The sequence below is a fragment of the Oryx dammah genome, unplaced genomic scaffold (assembly GCF_014754425.2).
Source record: "Oryx dammah isolate SB20612 unplaced genomic scaffold, SCBI_Odam_1.1 HiC_scaffold_3, whole genome shotgun sequence".
NCBI classification, from domain to species: Eukaryota; Metazoa; Chordata; class Mammalia; order Artiodactyla; family Bovidae; genus Oryx; species Oryx dammah.
The window spans coordinates 57,615,845-57,631,359 of record NW_024070187.1 but is presented as its reverse complement, the minus strand read 5'-3'; the positions used below and the strand labels follow the sequence as shown (position 1 = coordinate 57,631,359).

The 15,515-nt window shown below is 40.4% G+C and overlaps 1 protein-coding gene across 5 annotated transcripts in view; it reads right to left on the bottom strand.

Moving 5' to 3' along the window:
* The window catches only part of FAM114A1 (family with sequence similarity 114 member A1), a 70,462-nt gene that overhangs the window by 25,766 nt on the left and 29,181 nt on the right, over positions 1–15,515 (bottom strand). For 2 of the 5 annotated variants that reach the window (XM_040238018.1, XM_040238019.1), the window contains 4 exons: positions 9,673–9,786; positions 9,445–9,551; positions 6,946–7,080; positions 1,686–1,838 (listed from right to left, as the gene is read on the bottom strand). In XM_040238018.1, coding sequence (XP_040093952.1) covers positions 1,686–1,838; positions 6,946–7,080; positions 9,445–9,551; positions 9,673–9,786 — 509 coding nt within the window. Of the gene's footprint in view, positions 1–1,685; positions 1,839–6,945; positions 7,081–9,444; positions 9,552–9,672; positions 9,787–15,515 lie in introns of those variants that run through there. The other 3 variants (XM_040238021.1, XM_040238020.1, XM_040238022.1) reach the window with 2 other exon arrangements.

Here is a 15,515-nt window from a genome sequence, read left to right as displayed (position 1 = left end):
AGATAAGGAGATTGAGGTAAGATAGGTCCAAAATCATACTACAGCTACTAAGTGGCATTTGATCACATAATGTCTGACCCCAAACTCTGCTTTTGTAGGGAAAAGTTGGTGTTTCAGTGGAAAATGGCATTTTCTAGATCAGTTTACCAGATTATCAGATTCTGATTCCATGGGAGCAGTTTTATAAATCTGTAAATTGTAGATACCTGATAGCAGTTCAAAATAATTTGTCTATAGACATGTGAACAAATTTTGTCCAGTGGAGGGACAAGCTCCCCTCCTATGGAAAATCAGATTTGTGTCTATTTGCATATTCATTTCAAAATTGCTTTATTTTATATGAATTTGTACTTATTTGGCTTTTCCTTTGAACCAGTTATAACATCTGACTGGTTCTTTCATTTAATTAATGAGTTAAATAAATTCTTTAATTTGTGTTCATTTGGTAGGTATCTTCATGAGTCATGATTTTGCTTTAAAAAAAATTATCCGTTAACAGTTTAACCACAAGACTGTCAGTGATGGCTGATGAATAACTAGAAAGGAAATAAACACATTGTAACTTGTAACTGTATAATCTTGGGTGGGTAGGGAGGGTGGGTGGTGTCCATCCTGTTTGGTTCTTGGTTGCCTGTTATATGGCAGAGGTCATCTTTCCCTGATAAGGTGAGTTTCATGAATGTCTCAAGCCCCCAAATTCCACATGTAAGAAGACGAGGCCTAGAGAGAGTCAAATATCACTTTTTCCTTCTTCCTTTCCTTGGAAGGGACTTGAACTTCCTTCCAAGTTCAGTTTCCTGTCTGAGGCCCTGCCTCTCCCCAGGGAATGTTACTGGGCTTCTCACAGGAGGTCCAGAGGATACTGCCCTGTGACCTCCATTGGAAAAACACCCCAGAGCACAGTCAACCTGAGATGCACACAAAAGAATAATATCCACAATTAAATGAGTCAATAGTTTTGAAGTGCTTAGTCATTATATAAATGCCATGTAAGTATTAAGTAAAAACACATTTGAACATGGACACGCATACCACATAAATCCTTTTTCAAAAATAAAAGAGAAATCACAAGCTCTGCTGACTTCCACTCTTCAAGTTTTATTTCTCTGGGATCACAGTGCGAGGGTGTGAATGTGCAGGGCTGTGAGGTAATTTCCCAGAGTTCTGTTCAGGAACATCCCTAAACAGAGCTTTAATGCCCAGTAAAACAGTCCTGCCCTTCACGGCCCAGGCATTCTAACAAATGAGTGAATAAATAACCATACCACCCGTGAAACTAAGTGTATTGAACCCTGCAGTCTGGTAGAAACATCAGCTGCTTTGTTGCCACCAGGTAGAAATGAGGAAGGACGTGGCCAGTAGCTCTGATCTGGGTACCACGGCACCAAAGAGGGGCACAGGCCAGGTGCCGACAGTCAGGTTTCTGCACGCCTTTTGCGCAGAGAGGTGGGGGTGGTGATGATTCGTATCATGATGGCCCTCTTGGAACTGGGGACAGGGAACAGCTTGGCAAGGAACAGAGAGGAAATAATACAGAGCCTGAGCAGCTCATCAGGCCTTAAGTGATTGTGACCTCAGCACAGAAACGAGGCTCTAAAAATGAGGTATTTTAATAACAGATTTTCTTTCACGTTTAAGAAAACACACTCATGAACATGCTACTTCCAACGACAAGACAGACATACCTTGCTTTCGCTTTCATTGGACAGAATTTCCAGGGCTTCCAGGTGTGACAAACCTTGATACTCATCGAACAGCATCCCATAGTGTGCGGTCCTCTCGGCCGTGAGCTGCTGTGCCAGCCTCTGCTTCTCCTTCTCTTTGGCCTCCCGTAACATCTGCACAAACACACATTTGTACACTAGATGTATGCTTAAAAGCCCCATTTACTGCAAGATGTAGGGGGAGATGAACATTGACTTGGTACTAGTGAAGAGTAGGTTTTAGTCACTTTGGAATTTCTGCAAAAATGACTTTCTTTAAAAAAACGTAGGAGAGTTTTTATTTCGTTATTTTTTGACCACATCACACAGCTTGCAGAATCTTAGTTCCCTGACCAGGGACCGAACTCATTCTTCCTGCAATGGAAGCATGGAGCTCTAACCACTGTACTGTCACATTCCCCTAAAATGACTTTTTGGATTAATTTTACCCACAGTTTTCCACATAATATTCCACTTTGGATTCTTCATGTTCATATGTACACAACAAAACAAAGCAAAAATCCTACTCCCAAGAATAGTATTGAAAAGAAGGAAAGCAAAACAGTGGTTTCCACTGAAGTGTTTTCTGTGTGTGTGATTAATCTTATTTTTTTTAATGTCCAGATTTTCTATATGAGCAAATTTAATGTATACTGGGAAAGCTGAATCTATTGTGACAGGATTAATTGCAACTTGTACACCTAGGCAGACTTCAAGGAAAAAATAAGTTGATATGATTTAATTTGAATTATTTAAAAATTTTGTGTGTATGGTTATTAAACATCTTCAGTTAAAAAAATAATAAAATATAACCTCACAGTATATTCCTCACCAGATACCTAATATAAATGTAAATATTAATATAAATAAATGTTAGCTTATCAATTCTTACATTGGTTTTGAGAAAAATGACTGTGAACTGACTTCCTCTTCAGGTTGATCATTTTTCTCCAGTTATGTTTCTATTGATTAAATAATAAAACTAAACACAAGTTGACCAGTAACTCATAATTTCCTGCACTTCCTTTCTTTGATTCTAAGCACCTTTTATTTGATTCCTTATCAAGATTACTGTGACATTGTTTATAGGGTTCTTTAATATCTGTGAAGAGCACCATAAATGCGCTGGCCACTACAAGGTCACAAGGGGAAGATCATAAAAGAACAGATTTTGGTTTTTATTAGGTGTCAATAAAACAATCAGCCTCGTTCTCCTTTTCAGTTCCTGAGGTTGTTAGCCCAAAACCCAATAGGCTACAGAAAGAATTCACCCTCCTGTCTGTTTTCAAGACTGAATAAGTACAAGGTTTGAATTTTTAAATTTTCAAAACCACCTCTGGGAATTTTTAACATTTACACGATAAAAGCCAACTACCCTCACTGATCTCACTGGCTTGGTTGTGGTGAAATAAAGTAACAAAGCGACACTGAAATTGCTTCCTGATTGCCCTCTTTCTGGGCTTCCCAGGTGGTGCTAGTGGCCAAGAATCCACCTGCCAGTGCAGGAGATGCAAGAGACGTGGGTTCAATCCCCGGGTCAGGAAGATCCCCTGGAGAAGAAAATGGCAACCCACTCCAGTATGCTTGCCTGGGAAATCCCATGGACAGAGAGAGGAGTCTGGTGGGCTACAGTCCATGGGGTCACAAAGAGTTGGACATGACTGAGCTGGTATTATTCTTTACCCTCTTTCTGGTCTACTTTTCCTTTCTTTTTTTTAACAGCACTCATCATCTTCTAAAATATGAGATGATGGGTATTGTTTGTTTGTCCCTCCTCACTAGAACAAAATCTCCAATTTTAACCAGTGATGGTCTCACATGCTTAGAACAGTGTCTAGCACATAGTGGACATTCAAAATGCATCTGTGGAATGTGTTGTGGAATGATTGAATGAATGAATAATTACTGTTTGGAAGGGGGCTGAAGGGGGTAATGTTGTGGCCATCCAGTATAAACTGGCCATGTGAATCAAAGGTGCAATGCTGAGATGCATCCCAGAGTGTTCCCTGGTGGTTCAGCTGGTAAAGAATCTGCCTGCAATGTGGGAGACCTGGGTTTGATCCCTGGGCTGGGAAGATCCCTTAGAGAAGAGAATGGCTACCTACTCCAGTATTCCGGCCTGGAGAATTCCATGGACTGTATAGTCCATGGGTCGTAAAGGGTTGGACGTGACTGAGTGACTTTCCCTTTCACTTTCAGATGTGTCAGTCAGTTCAGTCGCTCAGTCGTGTCCGACTCTTTGCGACCCCATGAATCGCAGCACGCGAGGCCTCCCTGTCCATCACCAACTCCCGGAGGTCATTCAGACTCATATCCATTGAGTCAGTGATGCCATCCAGCCATCTCATCCTTGGTCGTCCCCTTCTCCTCCTGCCCCCAATCCCTCTCAGCATCAGAGTCTTTTCCAATGAGTCAACTCTTCGCATGAGGTGGCCAAAGTACTGGAGTTTCAGCTTCAGCATCATTCCCTCCAAAGAAATCCCAGGACTGATCTCCTTCAGAATGGATTGGTTGGATCTCCTTGCAGTCCAAGGGACACTCAAGAGTCTGCTCCAACACCACAGTTCAAAAGCATCAATTCTTTGGTGCTCAGCTTTCTTCACAGTCCAACTCTGACATCCATACATGACCACTGGCAAAACCATAGCCTTGACTAGATGGACCTTTGTTGGCAAAGTAATGTCTCTGCTTTTAAATATGCTATTTAGATGTGTAATTACAAGCAAATGCAAATGGCAAGTGTGTATTCTTGGGTGACACATTTCTATGAGCATTGCTACTTACTTTTTTAGTAAGTAAGTACACTGAATGCAGAGGTGACAAAAAATTGTGATGGTGGCACAAAAACTATGGTAATCTGGGAACTTGACCAGGTCTAGTTCTTCACTTTGCAAGAGTGTAAACTTAGGCCAAAGATTCACAGACTTAGTCTCCGAACTTGGTCACATTTCTCTCCCACACTGTCTTCTTCCTGACTATAATTGAATTTATATATATGTATAAATTTATGTATACATATATAACATGTTTATATGTAAGTACAAGTCTGTATATATAATATACATTATATACATGAAAATATAGATATCTTATATATATATATATATATAAGAGTATCAATTTATACATATAGGAAAAGTGAAAGTCACTCAGTCATGTCTGACTCTTTACAACCCCATGGATTGTAGGCTACTAGGCTCCTCAGTTCATGGAATTTTCCAGGCAAGAATACTGGAGTGGGTAGCCATTTCCTTCCAGGGGATCTTCTTGACCCTGGGCTGCCCAGGAATGCTTACATTGTGGGAATGAAAGAAAAACCCTTTTCATTCTAAGCCACACTGATACTTGGGTTATTATTACTATTATTGGTTTTGTTTTATTTTGCATTTTTACAGCATCTAATGTTAATGGCCTGATTAATACAAAATCTATTTGCTTCTTTAAGGATCAAGAGGTTAATGGTCTAGCTGACTCTGCCAAGTCTCTACTAGGGCTATGATATCAGAGTGGTCACATGTGGGTTATTATGGAAGTGTGTGTTAGTTGCTCAGTCCTGTCTGACTCTTTGTGACTCCATGGTCTGAAGCCCATCAGGCTCCTCTGTCCATGGGATTCTCTAGGTGAGAAAACTGGAGTGGGTAGCCATTCCTTTCTCCAGGAGATCATCCTGATCCAGGCATTGAACCTGGGTCTCCTGCCCTGCAGGCAGAGTTCCTGTCACCTGAGCCACCAGGGAAGCCTCTACAGTGGAAGGGCCAGGAAGAAATCACCTAGAAATCAAAGTTTTAGGAGCTGCCACAGCAGATATCACCTGTTTTCAGTGATATCTCCTTTGTGGCTTTCTAGCACTGAGTCATGGGAAGACGTGTCTGTCCTGCCTGTGAAATTTATAGAATCCTGCATCTGCTGCTCCTGATTTTGGTAAGACAGAGAGAGACCTGGTATGTCAGACTCTTAAGGGGGAAGAGGTATAGGGGCATGACTGACACTATGGGGTCTGAGCTGGGCATGTGCTGTATGAAGGAGCAAGTTCAATACTAGAGTTTTGTATTTGGAAAATAAGATAAATATTACTTTTCATTTAATTGACTACTGTAAGTAAAGCAAAACATAAATTCTTCATATCATACTTCTCGAGGAGGAAAACTTTACAGCTGGAAGTGTGACAGGAGAAGTCCAACCTTGCATATAGTAAGAGAAACATAAACTAAGATTCCATTGAGACAGCATTTTTACCTATCATCTTGACACATAAAAATGACAATGGTAAGAACTAACGTTCTTGGGTGCAAACTATGAGTCAGGTTCTCTTCTAACTCATGCAATCCTCACAACAAAGCTATTAGTAGGTATTGATGGTCCCAGTGTACAGAAGAGTAATCGGAAGCACAGAAGGGTTAAGTCATCTGCTCAAGGTCATGGAGCTAGAACCTGGTAGAGCTAGAATATGATGGTACTGCAAACTGAATGTTTGTGTTTCCCCAAAATTCTTTTGTTGAAACATAATCCCTGGTGTGATGGTATTAGGAGGTGAGGCCTTCAGGAGGTGATTAGATCACAAGGGTGGACCCCTCACAAACAGGATTCAGGTCCTTATAAAAGAAATCCAGAGAGCTCCTTCACCTTCTTTCACCATGTGAAGAAGCTGGGAGAACATCAGCTTCTGAATCATAAAGCAGGCCTTTAACCAGATACTGAATCTGCTGTTGCTCTGACCTTCAACTTGTGAGACTCCAGAATTTTGAGAAATAAATATTCATTGTTTATAAGCCCCTCAGCCTATGGTATTCTCCTATAGCAGCTGAATGGACTAAGACGAATGGTATCAATGGAATTATCTTTAAGAAATTATTAAGTATGTATAATTTATATTTAATAAAGCAAGATACAAAAGAGTTGGTTAGTATGCTAGTATTTGGTTGAAAAAGTTTGTATATATACACGTGCATATACATATATATATATTTAGCTATATTTACCTATACAGCCATATCTATATCTAAACCTGTCTATATAATGTCTCTGATAGAATCTGTAAGAAGCTGTCAACAATGATTAACAATGATTGTATCCCATGAAGAGTGGCTGGGGAAAGTGGCATATTAAAATTTCAATTTTCACTCCCTGCTATTTCATGTCTTTGAATTTGACATGTGCTTTAAAATATCTATTAAAGAAGATAAATAAAATTTTACTTACTTTATTGACTGAAAGAACAAATCACAAAAGTACATAATCCCACCTGAGATAAAGAAACAGTTCTCTCCATGAGTGTCTTGGTCCGCTTAAAACCTGGGTCACTTTCTGCAAGGACATTCATGGTTTTCTTGCCGATGAATTCCAAAGCATCAAGGCCACCAGTTAAGACACTTTTACCCTGCCAGTGAGGTAATTGCATGAGATTAGGTTTTTACATTTTGCTATTTCGAGACAGTCAGCACCTCCTAGAATGCACTATCTTCAAATATTAAAAGCAATATGAAGTCACAATTTTTTCTCATCAGGAGATTTATCATCAATTTAATCCTGTTTTCTTTTCTTTGGAAGAGCATATATCATATAACTTGTAGGACATACAATGTTATTTTAAAAAGGTGCTTAAGAAAACCAAAACATTTTAAGGATTAATCTTATTGGTGTGAGTGAATAGGCATGCTTCTAAGACAAAAAATTAATAGATGACCCAGTTCCTGATTTTGTTTGAAACAATTTTAACCCAAGTAACAGAATTATTTGGAGCAGTCTATAAAAATGTCAAATAGTCTTGCCAATTTGGGGAATTCTTTAATCTAGGGCCCTAGAGTGTAGGACCCTCAGGCTGTTTCAATGGCTCTTGCATACTTTCAGAAACTAGCAATAACTGCCTATAACTAGTATATTCATGGAATAAGACAGGTTGATTTCTACATGTTTCTGGCTCTAGAAATTATCCTATTATGTAGTTATCCTCTGCAAATTGCTTTGCCAGCCACTGTTTCCCTTTTTAAAAAAGAGTAAAACCACCAAGATTAACTTAGATAAACTGTACATAATAAATAGAACTGCATATATTTCTTTGCAACACCTTGTCTATACCCCAACTACACAACTACAATTACAATCTGCATATATCTGTGTTTTCTCACGTTACATGAGTTTGCATAAGTCATATTTTAATATTACTATATTTATTATTTATATGCATTATCCATTTTTCAAAATTATCGCTTCAATAGCAATATTCTATTTCACTGATTAATATACTTTATTAGTCATCTCTGTTTTAGACACTTAGACTTTGTTTTCAGATTTGGGAGCCAATCAATAATCACACTAGAAAACAGTTTCTTAAATGCACATATTTTGGGAAGACTAGGAGATAATAGCAATTATACTTTGGCATAATTTAAAATTTATTTTCTCCTGACATCCTGAGGCTTACTTCAGTGGAGAATAAAACTGGAGGATGCAGGGACTTTGGCAGATTTGGTGGGGGGTGGGGTGCTGGAGCTTGGGAAAAGGGAGAACTGGAAGACTGGAGAGCACATGGAAAGGAATGTGAGGAAGCTGAGATTCAGAGGGCCCTGGATTGTAGCTCAGGGAGACCATGAATTCACTCCTTGTACCAGAGATAATGAAAGCATTCCATTCAATTCCCAGCTCTACAACCCTCTCTGCATGTCTGCCGTGGACATACTGAACTTGTACTCCCAAAATATATTAGTTGACTCCTAAAACACATTAGCTACCCGCTTCTCCCTGCTTAGTCTAGAGTACTTCAAGTAGCAAGGAGAGGAACAGCCATTTCCTATTTCTGGCAAGCCCTGACATGAAGTCTGAGTAAGATGCCTCCATATGTGTCCAAAGCCCACTCATCTCATATGCCTTTCCATCTGATAACTGTTGAGTTGCCTTCATCTTCCAGCATGTTATTATGCCCTCTTGTCTGTCAGCTTATGCCCAGCATCTAGTATAGCTCTTGGTATATAATGAGAGCTAACTACCTTTTTTAAAAAAGTGAATGAATGAATAAATTGGAAATGAGCCATAGTTTATGAAAAACTAGCTGTTTGATTTTAAAAGCAGAAAGTAAACCTTTTCTTCTGATCCTTAAGACCAGTTAGCTGCTTCATTTCAGCTGGGGTGTGTCCTTCTTTTTTTCATTATTCATCATTGTCTTGTCAGTAACAAGCTTTTTAAGCTTCTGTAAGAGGAAGGGGCCAGGGAAGGAGCCTGCTATTCAAGGCAAGAGAGGAGTGGGAACTGGGAGGTAGGGATGGAGGAAGAAGGTTGGTCTTATTATCTGGAAACATGTTAGAAACATCTTGGGGATGGTCCTGATTCTTTACTGTTATGTGTATATACATACTTAGAATCACTTCATAATTTTTCAGATTGAAGGTTAAGAGACACAGAACATTTCAGAAAAACAACTGTCCCAGCTCTAAGAAACAGCCCTCCCTCCCTGGTAAACAGAGACTGTCCTTGCAGCTGTTGGAAAGGACACTGTTACATCAGACTGAAAAATATTCTTTCTAAGCAGCTCCTTTCTTTTAAACATAAAGTATATTTCATTTTGTTCTTATCATCTTGGTTCCAAGGTTATGCCTACTCTGTCGGAGAAAGCATAACAAAACCATAATCAAAGGTTTTGAGCAAGGCCATCTTTTCTCTGATGTATCTAGGTCACTGGTAAATAGAAATATCAAAAGAAGGCACAGGCAGACCTCAGGGAAAACAGAGGAAGCAGCTAATGACTCACTGTGTTCTGAACCGCATTGGTAATGGCTGACAGCATGCCCCGAGACCCCGAGGAAGGGGAAGTGGGTGGGCTTTCTGTGGGGCTCTGATCTGCGGCTGCATCGGCTACTAAAGAGAAAAACACCCTTTTAGAGTTTGTTTTGCCGATCTGAACTTGGAAATCTATATTTGCGCACATGGTGTAATATAGCCCAAGTCCAAGAAACACCCAAATAAACGCACCACTCACTTTGAGAGACTTCATTTTCATCATGAGGTTGGGCCCCTTCGGAAGAGCCAGAGTTCACACTATGAATCCGGAGGGTGGCCCCTGCCTTTTCCTTCACTGCTGTCAATCCATGACCTGTCAGGAAAGAAGATACGGCTCATAGATACAATAGAAGCTCACGGTCTGCAGGTTCCATAACTCACGTCCCAGAGCTCCTGTAAGCTGGAGGTGAATATCCCAGTTGTGGAAGAATGCGGTGGTTAACTGCATAGACTTTGTGAGCCCTCGGGCGTGGGCTCCAGTCTGAGCTCAGCTTCACGTCTGCCTAGCTGGGGGACTTTTGAGAAGTTCTCAACCTCTCTGTGACTCAGTTTCTCCACTACGCTGTTGTGAGGAGCAAATAAGATAAACACATGTAAAGGTTTATTTTCCCTCTTATTTCTCACACTATCCAATGAGCAACCTGGGGTTCCCAGCCCAAGATATTATCTGTGAACGGTATTCCTGTCTTAGCCTCTTTCTTCTTTTCTAAGTCTCTCAGGGTGGGCATGCATCCTTTATGCTTGGATTTTTTACATGCCTATCCCATTGCAGGCGCTCAATTACTGTTTGTTGAACTGAAATCAGTTGCACCTTAACAAGCTCTTTCAAAGCGCTAGTCATCTGTTTAGCACAGTCTGTGTTTGACAGCCCGGTCTGGAGATATATCAAGATCCAAAGGCAAGCCAGTGGGAAAACCAGGAAGGGCACACAACAGTTGCCCTGACATTTGTCTTTAGCAGTAACAGTCCAAACACAAGAATTGTCAGGGTGAGGGGCACTGATCTTACTCCATCTTTGTGGGGACAATGCCTGTATTTCCTGGAGCTGGCATAGTGGGTAATCAATAACTATTTAGTGAATACAGAGCTGACCTTCCCATCTACCCTCCCACTAATACACACACACACACACACACACACACACACACACACACTGCTTGGCTTGATAGAAAAATAGTTTTATCTACATTTTATTTTGGCACGATATTTTTTTCTCTTTAGAGGATCCCATGATTCTCAAACCAAACAAACAAAAAAACAAACCCTGATAGTCTCAGTTCAGTTCAGTTCAGTCGCTCAGTCGTGTCTGACTCTTTGCGACCCCATGAATCACAGCACACCAGGCCTCCCTGTTCACTCCCTGTTCACCATCTCCCGGAGTTCACTCAGACTCACGTCCATTGAGTCCGTGATGCCATCCAGTCATCTCATCCTCGGTCGTCCCCTTCTCCTCCTGCCCCCAATCCCTCCCAGCATCAAAGTCTTTTCCAATGAGTCAACTCTTCTCATGAGGTGGCCAAAGTACTGGAGTTTCAGCTTTAGCATCATTCCTTCCAAAGAAATCCCAGGGTTGATCTCCTTCAGAATGGACTGGTTGGATCTCCTTGCAGTCCAAGGGACTCTCAAGAGGCTTCTCCAACACCACAGTTCAAAAGCATCAATTCTTTGGTGCTCAGCTTTCTTCACAGTCCAACTCTCACATCCATACATGACCACAGGAAAAACCATAGCCTTGACTAGATGGACCTTAGTCGGCAAAGTAATGTCTCTGCTTTTGAATATGTTATCTAGGTTGGTCATAACTTTTCTTCCAAGGAGGAAGCGTCTTTTAATTTCATGGCTGCAGTCACCATCTGCAGTGATTCTGGAGCCTCCCAAAATAAAGTCTGACACTGTTTCCCCATCTATTTCCCATGAAGTGATGGGACCAGATGCCATGATCTTCATTTTCTGAATGTTGAGCTTTAGGCCAACTTTTTCGCTCTCCTCTTTCACTTTCATCAAGAGGCTTTTTAGCTTCTCTTCATTTTCTGCCATAAGGGTGGTGTCATCTGCATATCTGAGGTTATTGATATTTCTCCCGGCAATCTTGATTCCAGCTTGTATTTCTTCCAGTCCAGCGTTTCTCATGATATACTCTGCATATAAGTTAAATAAGCAGGGTGACAGTATACAGCCTTGACGTTCTCCTTTTCCTATTTGGAACCAGTCTGTTGTTCCATGTCCAGTTCTAACTGTTGCTTCCTGACCTGCATACAGATTTTTCAAGAGGCAGGTCAGGTGCTCTGGTATTCCCATCTCTTTCAGAATTTTCCACAGTTTATTGTGATCCACACAGTCAAAGGCTTTGGCATAGTCTAGTGATATCTTAAGTGGCTATTTGAGTTCTTGAAGGAGAAGCAGCCTGGGCTGCCATTATCACAGTACTCACCTACCCCCAGGGCCTGGGGAGAAAATGGAAAATGTTACTCGGGACCTGGGCAACTGCAGGTTGTTGAAACCCAAGGCAAAAGCAATAATAATACATGGCGGGAGGGGGAATCCCAAGTCACAACACGATTTGAGAGCCAAAGAGAACTGTCTAGTCACAGAGGACACTTAAAATGACCAACTGTCATCCCCTGAGTGAGAAAAAGATATGGATGAACCTCAAACCCAAGGAATCATATTTTATCAATTTTAACCTTATTTATTAGAGGAATCTTAATCACAGCACTGAAAATTACCCAACTGATATAGGATTAATTATATCCAGTGGGAATCACCTGGTATTATACACTCTCTAGAAACCACTGAAAATTAGGAAACACTATTTACAATGTTCACAACATTAATTACATACAGAAATATGTAACTATATTCATGTGTAGATCATCAGACACAGTTTGAATTCATTATTGTTACTTTTTAAAAAGATGCACTATAACTGCCAAAACTAAGACTTGAATTGATTTCAATTAGTTTAAAGCATTTCAATGGAAACTTGTTGGGAGTTTCAGTAACACATTCAAGTTATGGGATATAATTTTGTTGTTGTTGTTTAGTCATTAAGTCCTGTCTGACTCTTTGCAACCCTATGGAGTATAGCCCGCTAGGTTCCTCTGTCCATGGGATTCTCCAGGCAAGAATACTGGAGTGATTGGCCATGCCCTCCTCCAGGAGCTCTTCCCGACCCAGGGATCAAACCCACATCTCCTGCACTGGTGGGTGGATTTTTTAACCACTGAGCCACTTGGAAAGCCCACGGGATATAATTATCTAACATTTACATACTGAGACCATATTACTTGACATCCTTTAAAAACATATATATATATATATATATATATAAAACACATATATATTCCAAAGGAAATAACATACATTCAAATCTCAACCCATGATTCTCATTTAGCTTTCTGGGAGCTAAAACCAAGGAATAAATAAATTTCAGAAAGCTAGGAGGCAATTGCTACATCTTCTTTGCGGAAATCATTCAAGAGAGATGACTTCACATCCTTCCCCGAGATCATTCACAGTTTACGAACCTCACTGTGATCACGTTCTCTTTCACCTCCTCCACCTCTTGCAGGTTAGGACCATGTCTGAATCTTTTCCTGGGGAAGAACTGTTTCTCACCATCTCAGAACACAAACAATCATGGATATATATACACCACCTGCTTCTTTGTTTCAGCAAGGAAATACCATTTTATGTGCATAATAAGTAGAAAGTGTTCGTTGAACAGACATGGCAATAGGCTGCTACTTCAACCACACACACGCACACACACGCACACACACACACAGAGCTCTCTTTAGGTATAATCGATATATAGATTTGCACATACTTAAAAGTTCCTCCAATTATATTTTCTAACTAACAATTCTTTTTTTCTGAATTCTTTTGTTAGTGAAAGTACGTCTTTACAACATTCTACTAGAAATATAAATCTATGGTTTTTTATAGCTAAGTTTTAGGCTCTATGCCACACCCTACTTTGAAGAATAACTTCTAAAACTTTACTTAGTGTGACATCTAGTGCCCAGAATAAGGAATAAGATGGAGTCATTGTTGCCTTTTAACAGAGTAATTATTCTCAAAGATACTGATTTGGGTCTATCAATAACAGAGAAAAACAACCATCATGAGTAATAGTCTAGGGTATAGCTCATGAATTCTTCACATGACATCATGAACCCCCAAGAAGTAAACCCGTCCAAATTCCATGATCGAAAGATGAATATCCTCTACCCTTTGGCTTACTGCAGTAAAAAGAAGGTGCATAAAGCAAAGATGGTAAGATAATAATGCTGTGATACTGCGTCATTAGAAACAAATGCTAAATGACTGTCTGGTATTTAACTTATCATCTATACTCTAATGTAAAATGCCCTAAACGTGGGAGTCAGGAGTCTTGTGGAGGAATTTTGGTTCCATGAGTTATTAGCCACGTGGACTTGGTGACTTTGCTGAGTCTCTGCTGCTGTATCTTTCCTGAAAGGAGGATGATAACATCTACCTCCCAGAGTTTTGTTAGGTTACTGAGGAGAAATATGTGACACCCTTGGGACTGGGTCAACATTATTGAGCACAATGTCCCAGGCACTGGAATCTATTTTCAGTATAGTAAATTATCTCATATAATCTTTTCATGATAAAGTAAGAATATTATTCTACTCATTTCATGATTGAGGACACTGATACCCGGTGACGTGAAAACACTTGCCTAAGATCCCAAAGCCAAGAAGTGGCAGAGGCAGGATCTGAACCCAATCTTTCTGACTCTAACTCTCACATGCTCCATCACGATATTATATTAATAAAGTCTTACATGCTATTTGTAGTTGATTAAATGTCATTTTAGTCCTATTTCTATAACTCCTTGCAAATCAGACAATCAGGAGCTTCCTCATTCTTAAAACATTGCGTGTGTTAGTCGCTCAGTCGTGTTCGACTCTTTGTGACCCTACGGACTGTAGCCTGCCAGGCTCCTCTGTCCATGGGATTTTCCAGACAAAAATACTGGAGTGAAAGGCCACTCCCTTCTCCAGGGGGCCTTCCTGACCCAGGGATCAAACCCAGGTCTCCTGCATTGTGGGCAGATTCTTTACCCTCTGAGCCACCAGAGAAGCCCATTAGAACACTGGTTTACACTAAAATTAGCTTGAGTTATTTTACTCTGACCAAACAGCAAGGTGAAGGTCGCCCTGCAGTGACACCTTCCTCTAACCCTGCTCTGTCCAGTCATGCCTTGGGGTGATATAGCTTGATGCTCTTAGGATCATCTCTGTGCTGTTCAGGCATGGGTCTCAAGACACTATGTGGTGCTGTCTTCCACCTTCAGTTTAATTTTTTCTCAAAAATTTTATCAGTCTTGCTTCTTATGATTTCCACCAAGCTCAAAACCCCTTTGAAGGGAAGTCTCCCCTCTTTCTGGAGGATGAAAATAATCTGTGGCTGATGGGAGGGTCTCTCTGACCAAGTGGTAAGTTAGGGGAGCAACAGCAGTTTCATGCCAGCACCCTGGATGGGTAGCCCTGAGAGTACTTCCCCTGGCCCCACATGACTAAGGTTCCCCAGCGAGGGCAGCTGCTAACTTGTTCAGAAGGCTCTCGCCTTTTAGATTGCTTTAATTCTAACATAACATGTTCTTCTTTTTCATTTTATTTTTTTCTTTTTTTTTAAAAAGGTGAATGCATTAAAAAAAAACTATTAAAAAATGCCATAATCTCATCTCTTTAAGATTTCTGGTTGATTTTTTAAAAATAGACACTTATAATGTTAGCAAAATCAGATTATAAAAACATAGACAATAGAAGGTAGGCTAGCCTCTTTTTCCCTAGACAACATCCACTGACCCAACAGGTAATATGAACTTACAAATGCCTATGAAATGATTTTGGAGGAGGGCATGGCAACCCACTCAAGTATTCTTGCCTGGAGAATCCCACAGCCAGAGGAGCCTGGTGGGCTATAGACCATAGTGTTGCAAAGCGTCGGACGCAACTGAAGCAACTTAGCACCCATGAAACAATTTAAGACCTGAAAAAGTATTGGTCC